At 37.5% G+C, this 22,817-nt stretch overlaps 1 protein-coding gene across 8 annotated transcripts in view; it reads left to right on the top strand.

The window, feature by feature from the left end:
- Positions 1 to 22,817, top strand: part of LOC115225803 (CCR4-NOT transcription complex subunit 2) — a 75,125-nt gene that overhangs the window by 27,943 nt on the left and 24,365 nt on the right. For 2 of the 8 annotated variants that reach the window (XM_036514665.1, XM_036514668.1), the window contains exons 1-11: positions 7,785 to 8,022; positions 10,929 to 10,963; positions 13,394 to 13,429; positions 14,389 to 14,557; positions 16,688 to 16,753; positions 16,957 to 17,017; positions 17,913 to 17,969; positions 18,942 to 19,010; positions 20,049 to 20,190; positions 21,221 to 21,328; positions 22,402 to 22,457. In XM_036514665.1, the coding sequence (XP_036370558.1) occupies positions 10,929 to 10,963; positions 13,394 to 13,429; positions 14,389 to 14,557; positions 16,688 to 16,753; positions 16,957 to 17,017; positions 17,913 to 17,969; positions 18,942 to 19,010; positions 20,049 to 20,190; positions 21,221 to 21,328; positions 22,402 to 22,457 (799 nt within the window). In that variant the 5' untranslated portion in view covers positions 7,785 to 8,022. Of the gene's footprint in view, positions 1 to 7,781; positions 8,023 to 10,928; positions 10,964 to 13,393; positions 13,430 to 14,388; positions 14,558 to 16,687; positions 16,754 to 16,956; positions 17,018 to 17,912; positions 17,970 to 18,941; positions 19,011 to 20,048; positions 20,191 to 21,220; positions 21,329 to 22,401; positions 22,458 to 22,817 lie in introns of those variants that run through there. The other 6 variants (XM_036514666.1, XM_029796765.2, XM_036514669.1 and 3 more) reach the window with 6 other exon arrangements.

Genomic DNA, 22,817 nt, shown 5'->3' with positions numbered 1-22,817 from the left:
TTGTCCCGTTCTGGCATGGGCTGGACAGTTTGGCAGGAACTGGCAAGTCAGAGGATTGCCCCAAGCTCCACTGTCTGCTTTGGCATGGGTTCTATGGCTAGCTGACCTTCCTAATGCCAACCACTTTACAGAGTGTCATGGATGTGTTTTTATGTGGCACCAATGAGGCCATTAAGTCACTCGCAAGACAAAGCCCCTCGACTGAAATAGGGAGTAGGGTCGAAGGAGGAGGGTTTTTGCCAGGTGATGAGAGTCAGCAGGAACCAACTTACCTACCCCTACTACTTCTCTTTTATTTACCTTCATTATATATTGTCTTTAATCCTCTTGGGACACCTGAGCCGATTGACTGGCCCAAATGATTCAAGCTGAAATGAAATGTTTTGAAGTGTAATAACCAATCAGAGATGTTCTTCCAGTAAATATAATATAAAAACTATATAATATATATAGTTTTTATAGACTAATGAAAGAGTTTTAGGCATTTTATCCTTTGTTTTCTACATACACCCATCAACCTCAATCTCAACAGAAAAAAAAAACAAAAAACACTTTGGTCTTTTTGGCTACACATACCAAAACACTGTGTCCCTCAAGAGGGTCAGCTAAATATTTCTATGTTAAGTGCTTTTCTTTCTTGTAATGCCTATGTTTTTAAAATGGAAATATCAGTACATCTGAAAATTAATGATTTTTTAAAAAAAGTATTGTTCTTAATTAAATACTAATAAGTTACCTGAATGTGTTACCTGAAAAAAGAATGTTAACATAAAAATTTATAGTCATTTTCACAAATATGATATTTGTTGGTTTTAAAATGACAATTTTTTTTTCTTGTAGCAAACAATATTTTTTCATTTCATCATTTCAACTAAACAACGTTTGTTTAATATATATTTTTTACTTGATATATTTTCTATACTTTATATGTAGAGAAAACCATAAAGTTTACTTCATACATTCCTCAGAACTTCAAAAAATACTCTCTAAATCTCTGCATTTATCTGAAAGAGAAAAAAACCCACATGATTAATTCAAAATAATGTGAATAAATAAGCATAACATTTGAGAGTAATCAGAACCCTCAACAATTAACCCTTTTCATACCAACTTACTTGAGATCACCCCTGGTTCAATGGTACAAACTTCCTGTTTAAAGTGTTTTAAATTAAAATCTTCCTTCAAAATTTTATGTAAATTTATGCTCCCGTGACCAGCTTAAAAATGACCAGTTCTGTAGCATTGTGCCAAATTTTTGCTGCAACCCATCTTCTATGCCAAGACAAAACCTGTACATGTTAACATTTCCAATCAGTTAAGATCAGAAGTCATGAGAGCCACTGCCTGGTACTGCATCAGGGCATTGATGCTCCCCCACTATTCTTGCTCATGGTTAGAGATGCGCATATCACCAGCCACTAAGGGTCATGTTCATTTGGTTAAGGTCAAGCAACTGACAAACAAATCTGTAGTACTGAGCAGAATATCTGCTGGAGCCAATCTTTTACACCTAAATAAAACATACATGTTAAGACTTCCAATCAGTTAAAATCAGATGCCATGACAACCAGTGCCTGGTATTGCATCATGGCTATTTCTATCTGTTATTGTTCTATCTGTTATCTGTTCCAATCATTTGACTGTGTCTATGCTGGGGCACCACCTTAAAGGGTTTTTTTTGTCAAGCAAATCAACCCCAGGTCTTATTTGTTTAAAAATCTAGTACTTATTTTGTTGGTCTCTTTTGCCAAACTGCTAAGTTACTGGAACATAAACACACCAACACTGGCTGTAAAGTGGTGGTAAAGGCTCAAGCACGCACACACACACACACACATATGACAAACTTCTTTCAGTTTCCGTCTACCAAATCCACTCACAAGGCTTTGGTCAGTCTGAGGCTACAGTATAAGACACTTGCCCAAGGTGCCACGCAGTGGGACTGAACCTGGAATGATGTGGTTGGGAAGTGAGTTTCTTTCCACACAGCCGTGCCTGTGTCTGTTGTTGTTATTATTGATTTCTCAAAAAACTGGATGTTATTTTAGTAATTAACAAGCAAGAATACATTTGTGTAGAAAATTAAGAAAGGCCATTAAGTACATTGGATTCAATGGATTGATGGACAAATAAGGAGATAAGGTTGTTTGGTTTGTGGTTTCAGGTTAGAGAAAAGCACACAGGGGACAAGCGTTGGGTCAGCATTGGTAACTGTGTTAGAAATAATGTTGTGAAAGTAGTTCAGAGATTGAATAGAGAACCAGGAATGAAATAGAATAAGAAAACAACAGGGGGAATAAACAAATAAGAGGGGAGAGAAATAAATAGAAAGGGAAGAGGTGGAGAGAAAGGAGAGATGGAGAGCAAGAAGAGGGAGTAGGTTGGGATTGGGGAGAGGGAAGTATATAAAGTGGTAGGAAGAGGATAGAGAAATGTATGATAAATTATAGGAGAGTGAGTAAACATCATTATCTGCAGGTCAATAGTTCAAATGTCTGTAGGTGTTTGAATTGAAATTTAATATGTTGAAAAGAAGCTATTTTGGTGTGTGTGTGTGTGTGTGCATGTGTGCATTAATGCACCTGTTTCTGTCTTTGTTCTTTGAGTTCTACGCAAAGTGTCTTTTCATTTTTTATATCCAAAGTTGCTTCTAAACGTGGGTTTAAAAATATTACATTATAAATCTAAATACACAAATTGATATAAATAGAAACAAATATGGTGTTTCTCTTCTGTCTTTGTTGTCAAAATCCATGTCCACTGGTCACTAACTTATTTCTCTTTGCTAATTTTTGTTTTAATTACACAAAAGTCATTAACTCTTCTCTGTCCTTTTGTTTATGTCTTATGTCTGCTAGAGTCAGGGTAAAACGCTGTGCTGATGATACCCACTAACACAGAAACATATCTAAACCTTTGCAGCGTGGAAGGTGTTTATAAGCCATGAAAGGTGTTTATAAGCGATGAAAATATTTTGACAAATTAAACTTAAATGTTGGAGTGATTTGAACGGCTTTTGTGTGTTTCTTAAATGGCTTACAAACACCTTCCACGCTGCAATTGTTTTCGTTCCAGCACACGATCTCAGATCAAATCACTTGCTATGCAAGTACATCTCCGTAATATCTAAACCTGTCCTCTTGTTTGTGGCTGTGTAGTAAGAAGCTTGTTTTCCAAACCATATGGTTCTAGGTTCAGTCCCACTGCATGGCACCTTGAACAAGTGTTTTCCACTATAGCTTCAGATTAACCAAAGCCTTATGAGTGAGTTTGGTTGATGGAAACTGAAAGAAACCCGTCTTTGTGTGTGTGTGTCTATGCTTGTCCCCCACGACCGCTTGGCAACTGGTGTTGGTGTGTTTATGTCCCTGTAACTTAGCAGTTTGGCAAAAACACACCGATGGAATATGTAGACACAAACCCAAGGAACTGGACATTTTTCTTAAACAACAAAAAAATAGAGTACAGGACAAATAACACAAGGAAAAAAACCCTTCTCCAGTCACCATGGTTTCATCTACTCTACGACTGGAGAAGGGGTTTTTTCCTTGTGTTATTTGTCCTGTACTCTATTTTTTTGTTGTTTAAGAAAAATGTCCAGTTCCTTGGGTTTGTGTCTATGTTTTCGTTTCTCATTGTGTTCAACGTTTTTTTGGTGTCCTGTACTCATATATGCATGTATATATACATGTAGAGGTAGGTACGTACATATATGTATGTATATATGCATATGTTTTATTTATTAATATATTATATGACAGAACACACGCATCCCTTTCTAAGTAAGATTGTTCTTGATATATATATTTATATATATATTGGAGGAATTTGACTTGCTAAAATAACCTAGGTTTAAATACCTGTAATTCCATTATTATTAGTTTCTAGAAAATAATGGAAGTGATTTTTGTGTTTAGCCTGCAAGAATTACATCAGAACTTATATTCTTTGAAAATGATTTGGTGAAAATTTGAAAGACCTCAATTGGTTGGAAGAGATTTAACAAGATCTGAAGGAGAGGTACAGGTGTGACTGTGTGGTTAGAAGATCGCTTTCCAACCACATGGTTCTGGGTTCAGTTCCACTGCATGGCACCTTGGGCAAGTGTCTCCTTCTATGGCCTCAGGCCAACCAAAGCTTTGTGAGTGAGTTTGGTAGATGGAAACTGAAAGAAGCCCAGAATATATAATGTATATATCTATGTGTGTAATGTGTCTTTGTTTGTTGCCCACCACTGCTTGACAACTGGTGTTGGTGTGTTTATGTCTCTGTAACTTAGCAGTTCGGCAAAAGAGGTCGACAGAATAAGTACTAGGCTTAAAAACAAAGATAAGTCCTGAGGTTGATTTGTTTGACTAAAACCCTTCAAGGTAGTGCCCCAGTATGGCCACAGTTGAATGGCTGAAACAAGTAAAAGCCAAAAAAAAAAAAAAAGAACAGACGAGATAATTTCTATAACTCAAATATTTGTTTATCTTGTATGGCATTTAATAGACCTTTACCTGTCTTCTTTGTCTGAGCTTGTGCCACTGGTTAAACCTATTTCTCTTGGCTCACATTCGTCCATAGTTTTCACATCCGTTTTTCCCATGACAATATGGATTCATTGCTGAAGTATTGTCCTACGACCACAAGTGCTTCCTCCTCCAACCTTTACCTGTTTTTCAAGTTTTTGTTAAACATATCGAAAGTATAGAGCTTCTGGAAGATTTGCCGTGAAGGGAATTTCAACAGACAAGTGCAGGTGTGAGCCGTGTGTTTGAGATGCTTGGGTTCAGGCCCACTGTCTGGCACATTGGGCAAGTGTCTTCCACTGTAGCCCTTGGTCGACCAAAGCCACTTGAGTGGATATGGTAGACAGAAACTGGAAGAAGACCATTGTGTGTGTGTTGTGTGCCCCAGCATGGCCACAGTCTAATGACTGAAACAAGTAAAAGGTAAAAGATGTTGTGTGTATGTATATATATATATCATCATCATCGTTTAGCGTCTGTTTTCCGTGCTAGCACGGGTTGGACGGTTCGACCGGGGTCTGGGAAGCCAGGGGCTGCACCAGGCTCCAGTCTGATCTGGCAGTGTTTCTACAGCTGGATGCCCTTCCTAATGCCAACCACTCCGCGAGTGTAGTGGGTGCTTTTTATGTGCCACCTGCACAGGTGCCAGGGGAGTCTATATATGTTTATCTGTATATACATATGTGTATGTGTATATATATATGTATGTGAGAAACACCTGTTGTCAAGTGGTAGGTTGTAGGGGACAAATGCGAACACAAAGACACATACATACATACAGATATCATCATCATTTAACATCCATTTTCTATGCTGGCATGGGTTGGACAGTTTGACAGGAGCTGGCAAGCTTGAGGGCTGCACCAAGCTCACTTGTCCATCTTGGTATGTTTTCTTCAACAGGATGCCCTTCCTAACACCAACTACTTTATCGCCTGCACTGGGTGCTCTGTACACACACATATATATATATCATCATCATCATCATCGTTTAACGTTTGTTTTCCGTGCTAGCATGGGTTGGACGGTTCGACCGGGGTCTGGGAAGCCAGCTGGCTGTACCTGGCTCCAGTCTGATCTGGCAGTGGTTCTACAGCTGGATGCCCTTCCTAACGCCAACCACTCTCTGAGTGTAGTGGGCGCTTTTTACGTGCCACCGGCACGGGGGCCAGAGGAGGCTGGCAACGACCACGATCAGTTGGTGCTATTTACGTGTATGTTAAAATGAATATGATTATGATGATCATTATTATTTAATATCTGTCTTCCATGGGTTGAATGGTTTAATAGGACCATACGAGTTGTGGGCCTGCATTCTGCTCCAGTATCTGCTTTGGCAGGGTTTCTGCACTTGGATGCTTCCACTAACCCTTAAAGCACCCATTTTATAGTGTACAATAAGGCTTTCTTTGATGGCATTGGCGCAAATGAGGTTGTCTTACAACTTACAAGACTTGGGGCCAAATTTGGTTCCTAGAAGAGAGAGAGGGTGTGATGATTCTAGGCAGGGTGTTATAGGAGGGTGAGGTCTAATGAAAGGAACAGGACCCTGTTGAAGGAGGGGATAAGGAAAGAATAAGAGAGAGTGGGTTAGTGACTAAAAGGAAGGGCAGAGTAGGAGGATGATGAGGTTTCGTGTGCAGGAGAGGGTTCCAGAGCTGTCCCACATTTTAAGGGTGAGCATGGATGAAAAGTGTGAGGGGAAAGGGAACAAGAAAGGGAGAAATACATGAAGGGGGCAAAGACTCCGACATACATATGTATATATACACACAGATGTACAAACACACATAGGCAGGGTTATAACTATCCCCTCAATCTCTATCTGTCTGTGTGTCTTCTCTGATTATCTACTTGTCTGTCTATCTATCTATCTTTCTGTCCATCTATCTATCTCCCTATATACCTATCTATCTCTCTGTCTGTCTATCTCTCTGTCTAATCTATCTATCTGTCTTTCTATCTATCTCTCTGTCTGTCTATCTATCTCTCTGTCTGTCTGTCTATCTATCTATCCATCTATCTATCTGTCTTTCTATCTCTCTGTCTGTCTATCTGTCTTTCTATCTATCTATCTATCTGTCTATCTAATCTATCTGTCTTTCTATCTATCTATCTATCTATCTATCTGTCTGTCTGTCTGTCTGTCTATCTATCTCTCTATCTATCTATCTATCTAATCTATCTGTCTTTCTATCTATCTATCTATCTATCTATCTATCTATCTATCTGTCTGTCTGTCTGTCTGTCTGTCTATCTATCTATCTATCTATCTATCTCTTTCTTTCTTTCTACCTGTCTTTTTGACTGTGTGTATGTGTGTCTGGCTATGCTACTATTCGTAATCGAATTCCAGTGAGTAGGAGCATGGCACTGAATTCCTTTCCCACTCGCCTGGTTCCGGTATCGATCCTACTCTCTCTCCCTTCTATTTATTATATTCTGGATCGACGAAAACAACGCGGAAACCCGTTTGTTATAAACCTCAACCGTAACTAGACACCCTAGTCTTATTTATCACACAGTGTGACGTTGAGTCTCTCCGAAGATTAACATTTGTGGCTATAAGTTTCCGTGGTGTACTCAACCACTCATACAAAGAATAAGGTAGTTTTATTCACGGAACAACTGGAACTCTCATTTGTCGAAATCGATACGAGATTTCATCATCTGACTCCACAAGACAATAAAAATAGACTTGCCATTCCGACTCGCTCTTCATCCGTAATTTCTGACCCATCCATTATTACCCATCATTCATGACACTCCACCACCACCTCCTTCTTCTTCTTCTTCTTCTTCTCTCTCTACTTTCATTTTCCGCTAATTATTCAATTATTCGTTATTATTATTATTATTATTAAGCCAAATATTATTATTTTTTTTTATTAAAAAAAAAAATGCTACAACTCCCTCCACCCCCTTTAATTTTTTTTTCTGCGTAAACTCGACACCCCCCCCCTGCTAATCGAGTTGTTTTCATTTTATTCTCCTCCGACCCCCCACCATTTTTAAAAGCCTTCTTCCATGCTCTCCATTTCCGGTTCCGTCTAAATTTGAGCTATAAGAACACTTCCGGTTGTCTTCGTAAATCATTTCAACTTGACAATCTTCTATAAATATATATATTATATAATATTTATTATACACTCGCTCAGATATATATTTATATACATACATATATATATATATTATACACGCGTAGTATGCAACCATACATCTCTGTGTGCAATATACATGTCTGAATATACATATATATATATGTATGTATATATATGTGTGTGTGTGTATATATCTTTGCGTGTGAGTGAGGAGGTATTGTCTTCGTTTCTTCTTGATTTTCCCCCAAAACAGTTGAAGACTCGAATTTCTCTCTCTTTCCACTTCAACAATCTTCGTTCTCAGACCAGAGCCATTCCGCCCCAACTTTCCACCCTTCCACCCGCAACAAGCGACACTTTATTTGTGAGATACTTTAAACACAAAGCACCTTCCTCGATGATTCCAGGTATTTAAAACATGCTCCAGAAAGGGGGGGGGGGCACATGCCTTCCTGCTTTTTTCTGTTTGCTTTTTTTTGGCTTTTATACTTCTTCACATACTCCACACGCACGCATCAATGTGTAATTATATACATTCTGACATTATATTTATATTTATGGACAAACACATAATCTGTATGTTTTCTGGGGGCTTTTTATTTTTTTCCACCTTATTTCGTATGTATATCGCTTTTTCTTCTTACACACATCTTTTTGTGGGAGGATGGTGGATCTTGAAGCAAGTAAAGCTATAATAATGTACATATATTGGGTTAAAAAATGCTTTGGATATAATAGAATTATATATATATATATATATGCGTGTGTATGTGTATATATATATATATAAATTTATTATCTGTGTTTTGTAAATGTTGGCGAATCGCGAACATATATTAAATTGAATGTTTATTTCGTTTTGTGTTGCTCTCTTTGTCGGTTTTGTTCCTTGCAATTTGAGTGCTTGTTAAATTGTTTTTTTTCTTTTCCCCTGTATATATATATATATATATATATATTTTGTGTGCCTGTCCCTCGTTTCCCTTTTGGTCTATGTGTTGTGCTGGTGTTTCTTTTCTGTGTCTGCCCCCCAATCTCGTTTCGCTCCACCCCCCCCCTGTCTCTCTTCTCTCTCTTTTTCTGTAGTTGGAGAATGTTCACTTTCCTGCTAACACAACCAACATATTTACTGTTCCTTTATGTATACGTATATATATTATACACACACACACACACACGATTCCGCTCGCATCTCAGTTGTGTGCTTTTAATCGGTAAATAGAAATAATCTGGTGTAAGTTTAATGATAGTGTTGGTGCTGATGGTGAATTTAATCTATTGAACCGGTGCTGGGGTCTTTTTCTTTCTATCTTCCTTAGAGCCATTGCAAATTATCACAGTTATCCGAAACTAAATTATCATTGTAGCTTTCGATTAATATTATTGTTATTGATTTTTTAATAACAGTAATAGTAAAGTTAAACACGAGACTTTGCAGGAATTTGCTCGGGGGAAGGGAAATAAATATCAGCTCGTGTGATATTCACGCCTTTTGCGAGAACCTCAGCAACCCGAAGCGAAACGGAATGCAGACGGGAATCGAACCAGACTCGTGAAACTTGCCAATGCCCGGCTAATTGTGAGCCTATTATTTCACTTGAGATTAAAACCATGTGTCTTATATCTGCATGTATGTATGTGTGTGTGTGTGAGTGTGTATAATTTTGTCCAGGTGAAATATTTCTTCCATGACTATCACCCCCCCCCCCCGTTTCTTTCCTTCGCAATTAGGAGACTTCATTTTGTTTCTTATTTTTTAGTCACTCTGACATTTTCACTTTCTTCAGTTCTAAACGTCACGTCCCCCCCCCCCATTTTAAATAGTTATTCTCTAAAATTTCAGAAATATTTAATCTTTTCCACACCTGCTTCTATCAAGAACACACGTACAAAAGAAATAAAAAAAACGTACTTTTATTTCTATTTTAAAATGTTCAACAAGTTTTTTATAAATCAATGCTTTTGTCTTGTGCAGTGTTAATTACAACTGCACCCCCCCCCCGTCTCTTGCTCTGGGAGAAAGACCACTGTCTCATTTGCAACGAGTGTGGCCTTGTTCCTAAATTAAGAGTTAAGACGAAAGTTCCAGCCAAGACTCTCTTTAATGTCGTTGGTTTCACTCGGTGCTGGCAGCTCATGTTTTTCTTTTAGCAAGAACAGTGAAAGGAAAATCTTTGGAGAATTTCCGGTTTCAAGTTTATGTAGGAAATGGTATTTACTCGAGTTGTTTAGCCCCAGGTCAGCTTTATGATCGAAGGTGTTCTAGCTGTGGCAGTCCAGTTTTTATTTATATAAGAATGAATCCAATGTGGTCTTCCTTGTCTAAATTATCCAATGTGCCGTATTTACTGGTAAGTCCTACTGTTTTATAGTGAAAACAAAGCAAAAAAACTAGGGTGCAAATATCCACAACTATGAAGGTGGGAAAATTTTGTGCTCAGACTTAAAACTGAATTAAGGGTGTGACTTAATCACGAATAAATAAGGTTGTTTCTTTTGTTTTTTGTTTAAGTTCGGCTGAGTGTGATTTTAGGGAAATTTGGTTACTATTTCTAGCAGATCAGTCGTCCACGTAGCGAGGCTCTTATGGCGGCTCGTGGTCGATGTGGTGAGCGGACGAGTGAGAGCCGAGAACGGTTCACGATGTCTCCTCGTTGCTCTGAATTCACTTCACACAGAAGCAATAAAATAAACAACGTTTGTCTTTTCATTGCTTCTCTGCGCTCGTTCATAGAAATAAAACCCGACAAGATCGTGGGATTGATTGTTTATGTGTCCAGTCTGAAATATAATGGCTTTGTGGGGGCTTGCGGGGCGCGGAGGGGGGCACTGTACATTGTTATGAGTTCGCGTTTTGTGGTCTATACATTGATTAATTAGACGATTGATTACGAGGTTTGCGTGTAATTAACATGGACGGTGAGTGTGTGTGTGTGTGTGTGTTCATGCATATATATATATATATATATATATATATAGAATATAGTCGTAAAACCAATTTAAGCATCTGGCTCAGAAACGAGGGAGCCAACCTTACCGTTGAGTGACTAGAAGTAATATGTCGGGCAAAACAGTCCTAGATACATAATTGATGAGGTGGTCATGACTGGAACGCCTCTGATTATAGAGCTGCTCAGACAAGGTTGGCCGGGAGCTAAGTAGCATTATCACAAACTATCTTTCCGGTTATCGATTTTTTTCTTCCCTTTTTACATTTGTTTGCATTTGTTCCCTTCTCCATTCTCTGTAGTCTTAATCATCCTTCTAATAATAATCATTGCAACATTTGTTTTCCGATGCTGGTGTCGTGTAGATGGATCTGGAGGAAGAGCAACGAAGCTGGCGTGGGTGCGTGTTTAAGAAGCTTGCTTCCTGTTTCTTTATTAGCCACAAGGGCCCAAACATAGAGGGGGGACAATACAGCCTGATTGGGGTCAGACACACAATGATTATATGACTTTTAAAATTTTACAAAATATAATGAAATCGAATGAGATACAAGGACAAAATACAAACATGAAATGAAGCAGAGAGATGGGTTACGCTCCGACCCCATGAGCCCTACTGTTTAAGGAGCTTGCTTCCCTGACCATTTGGTCTTCGGTTCAGCCTCGCTGCATGGCACGTGTTCTTCTTTCATTTTCTGTCCACCAAATCCAATTGCAAGGATTTGGCCAACCTGAGGCCATAGTAGAAGAATGCCTAAGATGCCACATAGTGGGACTGAACCTGGCACGCTTGTGGTTGGAAAGTAAACATTTGACAGAATAATCTGAAGGCTAAAGATTTGACTTAGTGTAATCTTGTGTTCATGAGGAGTTAACACAAATCTATTTTGATGTCCGTTTTGCATTAGTACCTTTCATAGTAGCCTTGTTTTTGGTCAACTGCTATTCAAAAGTAAGAACCAAATGAAAGCCAAATGTGAGTTATTACCTGGTGCTGAATAACAAACAAATATTTAGTGAATTATTACAAATATTTACTAACAGCTGATATTGTTTATGATTTTGACTAAGCAAAGTCTAAAATACACTCTTGGCAAATCTAAAATATTTTGATTTTCACATGTAATAATAATAATTTTTAACAAGCATTAAACCTTTATAGACTGGATTAACGTTTGCTTCATAAATTGTTTTCATGTCAGCACAGGGCCTGAAATTTTGTGGATAAGCAGTCATCACCATTGTCATTGTTTTAACATCCACTTTACCACAAGTTTGAATCTGTTGAGATTGATTTTCTATGGCCGAATGCCTTCCTGTCATTAACCCTCACCTGTTTCATGGTCAGACAGGTTTTCACAGAACTGAGGGAGAAGAATCTTTGGCATGATTACTTTTAAAGATGGCTGTTGTAGAGGAAATATTTTTGGTGCTATATTAAGACTTGCCAATCATTAAATGGAAAGCAGAAGGTTCTTTTATAATCATCCAACATAACTTCTGGTCAATGAGATTTTCTTTTATGAATATTAACTTCATCTTCAGAGTTGAAAAAGTAATATCAACCCTTTCGTTACCGTATTTATTTAAATAAAACAAAGACTTTAGTAAAATAACTTCGTTATCATTAAACTAGTGTTAAGAACATAAATTGTGACCATGGTTTGGTGGAAGATTTTAATTCAAAGCTTAGGAAAACAAGACATTTGTACTACAGAGCCAGAGGTGGTTTCAGCTGGGTTGGTATTGAAAGGGTTAACCCTTAAACAGCAGACATCTTCAATTGATGTTCCAAAATTTTTTACATGGATGTGGCCACTAATCAGGTAGATAGCTTAGCATCTATTTCGTGCCTAACTGTAAAGTGGTCCTTATGAATGGAAGAAACCAAGTGACAATGATGAGGTTTTTGTCATCAGATAAGGTAGATGATGATGATGATGATGGTGCTTTAGAAAGTACAGAAGAAAGGGATGCTTCAAATAGCTCTGGACGGGGAAACATACACAGATTTTTCTCCAGCATTTTAATATAAAAATTGCTGGTACAAGGCCAGCAATTTTGGGTTTGAGGGTCAGTTGATTATATTGACCCCCTTGCAGAAACGTTAGCACACCAGGCGAAATGCTTAGCGGTATTTCGTCTGTCGTTACGTTCTGAGTTCAAATTCCGCCGAGGTCGACTTTACCTTTCATCATTTCGGGGTCAATAAAGTACCAGTTTCGCACTGGGGTCGATGTAATTGACTTACTCCCTTTGTCTGTCCTTGTTTAGCCCCTTGTGGGCAGTAAAGAAATATATATTGACCCCCTACTTCTCCGGTGCTCAGCTTGTACTTTTATCAACCCCAAAAGGACGTAAGGCAATGTTGACCTCGGCAGAATTTAAACTTAAGACAAATGAAATGCCTCAGAGCATTTTGCCTGGTTTGATAACAATTCCTGCCAGTTCACTGCCTTATTTTCATTAAAAAATAAAATATTAAATTTGCAAATCTAAAATTTCTTTTATTGCCCCTTTTGTCTTTACTTTTAGAACCCAACATTTAAAATATCATTTTCATAGTTTTTGCCTCATAAATCAAAAATAAGTATAAAAATCGCCATTAAGATAAAATAAATATATTTTTGTGTTTTCCCCATTTGACACACATTCATACAATTCTTGCTGCTGTTCAAGGGTTAGTGAGTAGATATAAATATCAGAAGAAAACACTTTTATCTCTAAAGAAGAGTTCAAAAGTTTATTAAAAAAATGTACTTATTCAGTGACTTTTTGTATATTTTTACTTCGAACTGTTTACTAAATATTTTTTTTCTTCTATCTACAGAAGATTTGGAGCTGACCACTTTTCCTGGAATGCTCAGTAAGTATAATGTCATTTTTGTGAGAGGGAGAGAGAGCATCTCTTTATAATATTCGGTTGACAACTAAGTTCCTGCTGTTTTTTTAAATTAAAATTTTTTCAAAGGTTTAATAAAAAAAAAATAACTAATTAATTAATAATGTATTCACCCTTGTTGTTTACAACTTCTTCCCAACGTTCAACAAGATTTTTCAATACTTCGTTGGTAGAAATCACCAGATTTCGACTTGAAAATTTGATCCAACCAAGCTCTCAGTTCTGCATCAGTATTGAACAAACTCTGTGCATAGCATTTGAAAGAGATCGAAAGAGGTGGAAATCTGTTGGTGCCAAATCAGGAGAGTACGGCAGGTGTGGCAGCACTTCCCAGCCATGCGTTTGAATGGCTTTCTTGGTCATATTGGCGATATGAGGGCGGGCATTGTCATGCAGCAGAAGACCTCCATGCTGACGATTAGGTTTTCTCTCTTGAATAGCTGTGCTGAGTCGCTCCATCTGTTGAACATAGTTCCGCGTTGACCGTTTGGTTCCGTTCAAGCCAGTCATGTGTATATATATATATACATATATGTGTGTGTGTGTGTGTGTGTGTGTGTGACTGTTTGCCCCCTCCCCTCACCATTTGACAACTGGTGTTATGTTTATATCATTGTAACTTAGCAGTTTGGCAAAAAAAGACCAATAGAATAAGTGGTAAGCTTAAAAAATAGGTCCTAAGCTTGATTTGTGTGACTAAAAAAAATCCCTTGAAGGTGACTGAAACGAGTAAAAGAAGAGGGTATGTCTTTTGTGTGTGTAATATATGTAAATGTAGAACGATGAAATGAGTGCTCAACACGGCATTGGGGGATATTTAATTTGTTTATTTGTGAATTAAGGCTGCCATGAAACCAATGGTAAAAGAAAGCAAATCTAAAACCAATTGTAAATGTGGCTGCCTTAAACGCTGTTTCTTTCAGATATCCTTTAGAAAGAAAAGGAGAAACAGGTGACTTATCTGCTGGTAGCAACACAACTCCAAACATGATTGGACTACAGCAGCAGCAACCACAGCAGCAGCCGCCACCACCATCGCAGCAGCAGCAGCAACAACAACAGCAGCAGCAACAACCACCTAAAGCCAGAAAGGTAACCAGGGCTTGCTTTCTTCATTCATATTTCACCTCTGTTCTTGGAACCATCTTTTGAGAAAGTTATTAATGTTGCAGTTTCACGTAATGGATGTCGTGTCATTTTTAGGTTGATTAACTGTATTTCAACCATGACAAACCCTGTAGAATAGAACCAACTAGTTTCATCCATCCTTACAGCTCATCAGGATTCATTTGCTTCTATATGGATATCAATCTGGATATGTATTTATTTATTTATAAACCACACTACATTTTACTCTGCAAACACACACACACACACTGGATTGTCAACCCCCCCACACACACACATTTATTTTAATCTCCATTTTTCATGTGTCTGTGAAGAGGTATTCATTCATTCAAATTTCAAAAACAACAAACAAAAGTTGTCGAGGAAGAATATAGCTACAAAATTATAAAAAAAAAAACCCTATAAAATATTATGATTAAAATATCTTTTGTGTGAATTCAACTAACGTTGGAAAGAAAGAAACAAATTTATCTGACAACCCAATGTGTTAATTGGTGATACACACCTGCAAGCCTGAAAACAGTGATGGAGGTTGAAGAGTGCATTTTGTGCCAAAAGGCTGGTATGAGAATTTCTCTCCTGGTAACTACCAAAATAAAGTTTATTCTAAGAACATCCATATTTAAGTGGGGATAAGCATTACATCTCCGTATTAATACTGCTTCTGTCACTAATATATATTTCGACATCTGGGCCTTTTGCCTATATGGACCCTATATTTCTCTCATTACATTCTACCTCCACTCTCCCTTCCATTACTCCCAATATTCTCTCTCTATTTTCTCCTACTCCAGGGATTTTCAACCATTTTTTATTTATGCACTCCTTAGATTCTTTTACCCTGGTGGACCCCTATTGCCATTCAAGATTTACAAACTAGTTTTATGGAAACTTCTGTCAAAATTCCTATTTTGTCTTTCTCACATTAACTTGTGCTGGTTGAACTCTGTAAAATATTAAAGGAACCCTGCTGTTTCTTGCAATACATACCACTACACATATCTAAAGCAAATTTTTTTCAAAGGCCCTTAAAATATTATTGTAGATCCCCAGTTTAGTATTTTGTTATGTGGACTCCCCCAAATCTTCTATGGACCCCTGTTGAGAACCACCATCCTACCCCTTCCACATTTCCACCTCCATCTCATTTTCTCTTTTATACTCTTGCTTCGTTCTTCATCTGAGTTCATCTTCTGTAGTTGTTTTCTCTTATATTCACTTTATTGGTCACATAAACGTAATAGGGCAGTGATGAATAACCCCTTTTGCCTTCCTGGATACATGCTGCCCCATGATGAAAAAATTCTCTTTGTACACTCTGTAAAGTGGTCAGTGAAAGAAGGGAAACAACATACAGTTGGACCTGACAACCTCTTTAGTGTTGGTGTCCCTATAAAATGTACCCAGTGTACACTGTAAGGTGGTTGGTGTTAGAAAAGACTCCTAATAGTAGAAATTATACCAGACTTTAAATGTATGAGAGAAGTGGTCTCCTAACCTATTTAAGCAGATGATAACATCAAATAAATTGTGGCTCAGACTGTGATGATGCATCCAACCCATGCCAGCAAAGAAAAGCAGATGTAAAAATGAGTGATGATGATGAATGTATAGACTAGGTTACTCATAAGGACTGAAAACACTTGGTTTGAGCATAAGACGAAAGAGGAGATTTTGGGGGATAGATTCCACTCATTTCTAGGATAATCGTTCAATACAGAATTAACGTTTGTTGGTTGCTGTTATTGTGCTGAACACCTGTGTTAGAGGTTATATTTTGGAGACAAAGATCACTTACCTGCATAAATGTTATTGGCAGAGACAGGTGTCTTGACATAGAAGAGATACATAGGGGTATCCCAGCTGGAAAGGTATCAAGGATGGTGGAGATGTGTCAGGGTGGATACACACACACAGAGAAAAAAAGCTATATTCTTTTCTCCTCATTTCTATAGAACCACCATTTTCTTCATCCTTTTTTTCCCCCTTTTTTGTAATTTGTCCTCATAATATTCTCATTAATTGCCCTTGTGGCAAATAAAAAAAAATAATTGCCATTCTTTTTATTAATTGAAATTTTTTTTTTTCTTCCAGACTTTTTTTGAAGAGGAGGATGAACCTAGTTTTTATATGCCCCAAATTTTTAGACCTGACAAAGAGGTAAGATTTCTTCTGAACATTTAAATAGTTTTTAAAATGAAATTCATTTTACAACCACATGGCTGTAAAAAAAATCTTTCTTTAAAAAGCCTTTTGTTAGGAAAGCAATGCAATGAATTTAATAATAATAATAGTTTAGGTACTTCTTGCTGTGTTGATTTAGAATTGAAGTTTTAAATGTATTTCATTTCTCTTCCCGACAGGTTTTGACATCACAATCCCCATCACAGTTATCTACATTAACAAGTCACTTTTATAACCAGAGTAAGTGGTCTTATAATAGTTTATTATTGATTCTCTTAGTGTTATTGTTGATTAGTCTTAGGTTAGTCCTGACTGAGTGGATCTATGATCAAAGGCTTCCAGCCATGACCATCTGGTCTGTTTTGTTGAGACATTATTCTCTGATTAAAGTTTTCTCTACAGATTGTCTGCAGAAATTAGAAATGTAAACATTGCAATCGAAGATAGAGACATCAGGGTTGGCTTGAATTTCCATGGAAAACCGTGATTGTGTAGCACTGTTAACACAGGTGGGGCGCAGTATTGACTTACAAGCCTTTTATGTGCTCGGTAGTATATTATGATTATGGTTGCATAATGAAACGCGGTGTCCTTACAAGCAATTAATATTATTCCCAGAGTTCTTTTCTGAGCCATTAGCCTGTGATTCGGGGGGCATTTCGGCTGCTATTGTCAGCAGTTTAAGTGACCTCTTAGTCTAGACTTTTTTTTTTTTTTTAAGTAATGGGGTCATATAGAATTCGTTATCATGAGGTGGACCATCATCATCATCATCATCGTTTAACATCCACCTTCCATGCAGGCATGGGTTGGACGGTTTCACAAGAGTTGGCTAGGTAGAAGGCTGCACCAGGCTTCACTGTCTGTTTTGGGATGGTTTTTATGGCTGGGTGCCCTTCTGACCACCAACCACCGAGCAAAGTGGACTGAGTGCTTTTTACATGGCACCAGCACAGGCAAGGTCAGTTTTGGCATGATTTTTACAGCTGGATGCCCTTCCAAATGCCAACCACTTCACAGTGTGGACTGTGCCATTCAGAAAGTCCCAGAAGCTGTAGTTTGCCCCTGACTGACTTAGAAGCTCCCTCATTGGCTTGTTGTCTTGTTCTGATTTAGTAAAGTTTGTGTGTTGTAGGATGTGAGGAATCTGAAGTTTCATCTGTAAAACCACAGCTTTTAACCAAATTTGATGGTATGTAAGACACTTTTTTCCCCCTCAAAAAATTCACCCCAGGTCCTGTGTGTGAAGCTTGGTCTATGTTATATGCTTCAATGTATTAAAACCGTTTTCACCTGCTGAAATTGAGGATGCATTTAATCTTTCCACGTGTGTTTTATACCATGAGATATGGTTTATATATATACTGTATATAAGACACCTTTGCTACATGTAGCAGAGATTGAACTCTCCACTTTTATGTGCGTCGTTGTCTGCAAACACCTTTATCCACAAGGCCAATGAGACAGCAACATATACAAATACAATTATAATATTTGTTAATTGATATTTTCTAAAGTAAAAATATATTTTAAAAAATTAAATAATATTTAAACCTTTGAATCTAACCTACCTTTTAAAAATAGTTCCATATTTAAAAAGCACTGGTTTTGGTGCCACGTAAAAAGCACACAGTACATTGTGAAAAGTGATTGGTGTTACGAAGGGCATCCAGCCATAGAAACCATGCCAAACCAGGCAATGGAACCTGGTGCCAACCCATGCTAGAATGGAAGATGGACATTGAAGGATGATGATGATGATCTTATAGTATGATGGATAAATGAGGTTTCAATTGATCAACTCCAGCATTTAGTACTAACATATAAAGTTACAGTCATGGCTGTGTGGTTAAAAAGTTAACTTTGTAACCATGTGGTTTAGGGTTCAGTCCCACTGTACTGCACCATCAGTAGTGAAGTATCATGGGCTGACCAATAGTTTGTCAATGAATTTGGTAGATAAAAACTAGTGGTGACACAGTTTGGTCGAGCTGTTTTGTTGCTGATGATTTGACATGACTATTTCTGAAAAACTTTGTCCATTGTTAGAAGCTTTCCTTATTTCTCATTTCCTTTTTTTTTTTTTTTTTTTTGTAGTGTAAAGTATAAATATGGGTAATTCAGTGTCTTTATTATATTATGTATTTTCTTTCCTTCCCGCCAGTGAAATATACGAACACGATGCCCTTGTCAAACCCTAATACAGACTGGATGTCACAAAATGGATGGCCTGGTTTGTAAAAAGAACTTTTTTTTTTCTAGCCTGTTTTATTGTTGTTTATTAGCTCACATGTAACCCTATCCATTGTCATTCAACCGTGACTCAGGTCATGTACCAGTTAATGTTAGATTACCCAAGACAAAGTTTCATTGTTACCTTGGCCCAGATCAGACTCAATTGAGCAGAAATGCAATCAAAGGCATTTTCACTATGGCCATTGTTGAATGTATCTTTATATAAAACTAGTGTGATTTGAAGGAGATTTGGTTGCTTTTTCTTGTAGATCTGTTGACTGCATAGGCACTTTCTCTGGTGTAACACAATGGCTTTTTGAACATGTTGTTCAGTTCATTGTTAATGCTCTCACCAGGATATTAAGTAGAAAGGTCTTCCCTTTTTCAGCTCTTGCTACGACTCATTTGGAAGTACTGGATAATTTTTCTCAAGCAGTGTTTTATGGCCAAATGCCTTGCTGCTGTTGACTTAGCTGGTCGTCAGATAGACACAAATGAAGCATGGACATGACATGACCTGTTTTATTTACTTTGTGTGGGAGAAACAAACTTGTGTAGTGGCTATGATGCTGGACTCGTGTATGCTTAACCCTTTAGCATTTAAACTGGCTATATTTGGCCTAAATATGCTACTGTTCTAACCAGCCAGATCCAGCCTATTACACGTACCCTTCAATGCCATTCTAAAAATATTCAATCACATCATCAAAATTTAATACATGGTTAATTGAAAACAATGTGAATGAAAAAAACATGTCTGACCAGAGGAAAATATCACTTTGGAGACTGGTGAGGGTTGGCTTCAGGAAGGGCATCCAGCTGTAGAAAATCTGCTCTGACTCGCTTTCACCCATACAGCATAGAAAAGTAGACACTAAAATGATTGTGTGTGTGTGTACATGTGTTTAATGAAATTAAATTTTTTTTCTTAAATCTTTAAATAAAATAGAAAAGAACAATAGCTAACTTTCTTGTTCATTTAGATAAACGAGATGTTATAGAATTATAATTGCAGACTTAATTTCTGTATTTTTAGATCTCAACAGTTCACAGATGCCTCCTCGAAGTCTAGGTGGCTCACAGTTTCCACGCACTAATCAGGGTCATGTTACACCAACAAATATAAACCCAAACTTTTCTTTAGGTCTACCACCATTGACGCAAGCGTCCCCAAGCAGGTAAAATTTATTGCCATTTCACCTTTTATTATTTACTTATTTCTTTATTACCCACAAGGGGCTAAACACAGAGGGGACAAACAAGGACAGACATAGGTATTAAGTCGATTACATCGACCCCAGTGTGTAACTGGTACTTAATTTATTGACCCCGAAAGGATGAAAGGCAAAGTCGACCTCGGCGGAATTTGAACTCATAACGTAACGCAGATGAAATACTGCTAAGCATTTCGCCCGGCGTGCTAACGTTTCTGCCAGCTCGCCACTACATTTTATTATTTACTGTTACTTTAACATCCAGGTCTCTTACTTTCTATGCTCATTATCATCAAGGTTGTTATTCAACTCCTATAGAGTGGATACTGTCTGTTTTATAGCATCTTTTAAGTGTAGCTTTTCTGTCTTCTTCCATTTCAATTCTGCTCTGAAATAAGTTAATAAAAAGCATTATATATACAGGAAAACTTGTAACTAGTTCAAATACTCTTGAAGCGTATTTGAACCTGTATGAAAGCCATTCACTGCGTTTTGTCGCGGTGAAACTTTCTTGCTGTAGACAGAAAGGTGTGAACCCATGTTTGTGTCTCCTTGTCTTCACATTATATGAGATGATATAAAAATAACAGATTGCGTCATCGAAATCTCAAAGCTACAAGATACAGCATGATTAATTGAAAACAATGGGAATAAGCATTACATTTGACAGAAATCTGAATGCTCAGGGGTTCAACTAGCCAGATCTGGCCTCTTACACCTACTCTGCATTGTCATTCCAAAAATAATCAACATCGAAATCTCAAGGCTCCAAGATAATCCATGATTAATTGAAAACAATGTGAACAAATAATCATTGCATTTGGCAGAGGAATCTGAATGCTAAAGGATTAACAGCAGGGGAAGGTGTGTTTGATAAATGAAAGGTAACCTTGGGAGGGATCATTTCTAAGGGGTTAAGTAGTCTTTATCTCAGTTCCCACCCTTTTTAAGTCTCATGCAACTTTTCTCTTCTAAAAACATCCCTGTTTTTCAGGAGCTTAATTTCAAGTATTGGTCATCGGAACCTTCTTGGGCAAACACAAAGCAACCAATCAATAACGGGTTTACAGAAGCGGTCATCCATATCTTCTGCTCTTGGGAAGTAAGTGCCATTGTCATCATCATTATTGTTGTTTTAATGTCCACCTTTTATGATTGCATGGGTCAAACTGAATTTGTTAAAATAGATATTTTATTGCCAACTCACACCTGTTTCTAAGCAAGGTTACATATCTCCATGGCTAAGGTATATGTTCACAGAAGATTGGAAATGATAGATGCTTGCATGATGGTGACACTCACCTGCAACTATCATTTCAACATTGCAACAAGGAGACAGCTACACACACACACACACACACACACACATAATGGGCTGCTTTCAGTTTTGCTGCTTACCAAATCCACTCACTAGGAATTGGTCGACCAGGGGTATTGTAGAACATACTTGCCCGACGTGCCACACAGTAGGACTGAACCCCAAACCAGGTGGTTGAGGAGCAAACTTCTTATCATGCAGCTACACCTGTACATATATTGAACCAAGCATATTTTTTTAATGTTTATTAGCATTTTAGCTAAATTGAAATTGATATATATTGGATATACTGTAGCATCCGGCCCACACTGTAAAGTGGTTGGCATTTGGAATGGCATCCAACTGTAAAAAGCCATGCTAAAACAGACCTCACATGTGCTGGTGCCATGTAGAAAGCCCTTGGTCCACTCTGTTGGGTGGCTGGTGTTAGGAAGAGCATCCAGCTGTAGAAACTCTGCCAAAACAGTAAAGCCTGGTGCAGTCTTCTACCCTGGTAGCTCCCGTCCAACCCATGCCAGCATGGAAAGCAAATGTTAAATGATATCTATATATATACACATACACACACACGTACATATATCTATATTTTTGTTACGCATTAAGATGAGCAATTAAGTTAGCAATCAGCATTTAATGTACATAAAACCTGTTCGTTACTATATTTTGAGATGATTGTTAATTTGTATTATTTTTTTGTCTCAAAGCAGTTCAAATTACTGGTCATTTCAGGTGGATTAATAATATATTGTGGAAAGATTTGGGACATGTTGGTAACGAAAGGGTTAATATTTAAACATTTCATATTCAACAACTTTTCTTTTTCTTTTCTTACTTTATTGTCTTTGTATTATCTCCAGCTCCAGCAATCCTATTACGAGTATATCTGGATCTTTTGGGTTATCACAAGCTAGAGGTAAATATCAGCTATGTTTGAATATCTCTGCACACAACATAAATTTACGGTTATTTCTTTCTGCATCACTTTGAAAAAAAATCTCTCTCACATCTGCCATTCAATACAAACATGAATAACTTCAATTCTGTAAACATTTATTTCAGAAAATAAAATAAGAACGAAGCTACTTGTGATACCTTCTAACATGGTGTAATCAAGGACCTCATTTTCACCCTAAATGCATCAGAATAACATAGTCAGCTTTAAGTATCTGCAATTATAGTAATGGAAGTTCTAGACCAGCGGTTCCCAAACTTTTTCTATTCATGGTGCACCTTACAAGAAGTCTAAGTATTTTGGCACATTTTGTACATAAAT

Source organism: Octopus sinensis, linkage group LG28, assembly GCF_006345805.1.
Source record: "Octopus sinensis linkage group LG28, ASM634580v1, whole genome shotgun sequence".
Taxonomy (NCBI): Eukaryota; Metazoa; Mollusca; class Cephalopoda; order Octopoda; family Octopodidae; genus Octopus; species Octopus sinensis.
The sequence above is the reverse complement of the archived record's forward strand: the minus strand, read 5'-3'. Positions and strand labels throughout refer to the sequence as shown.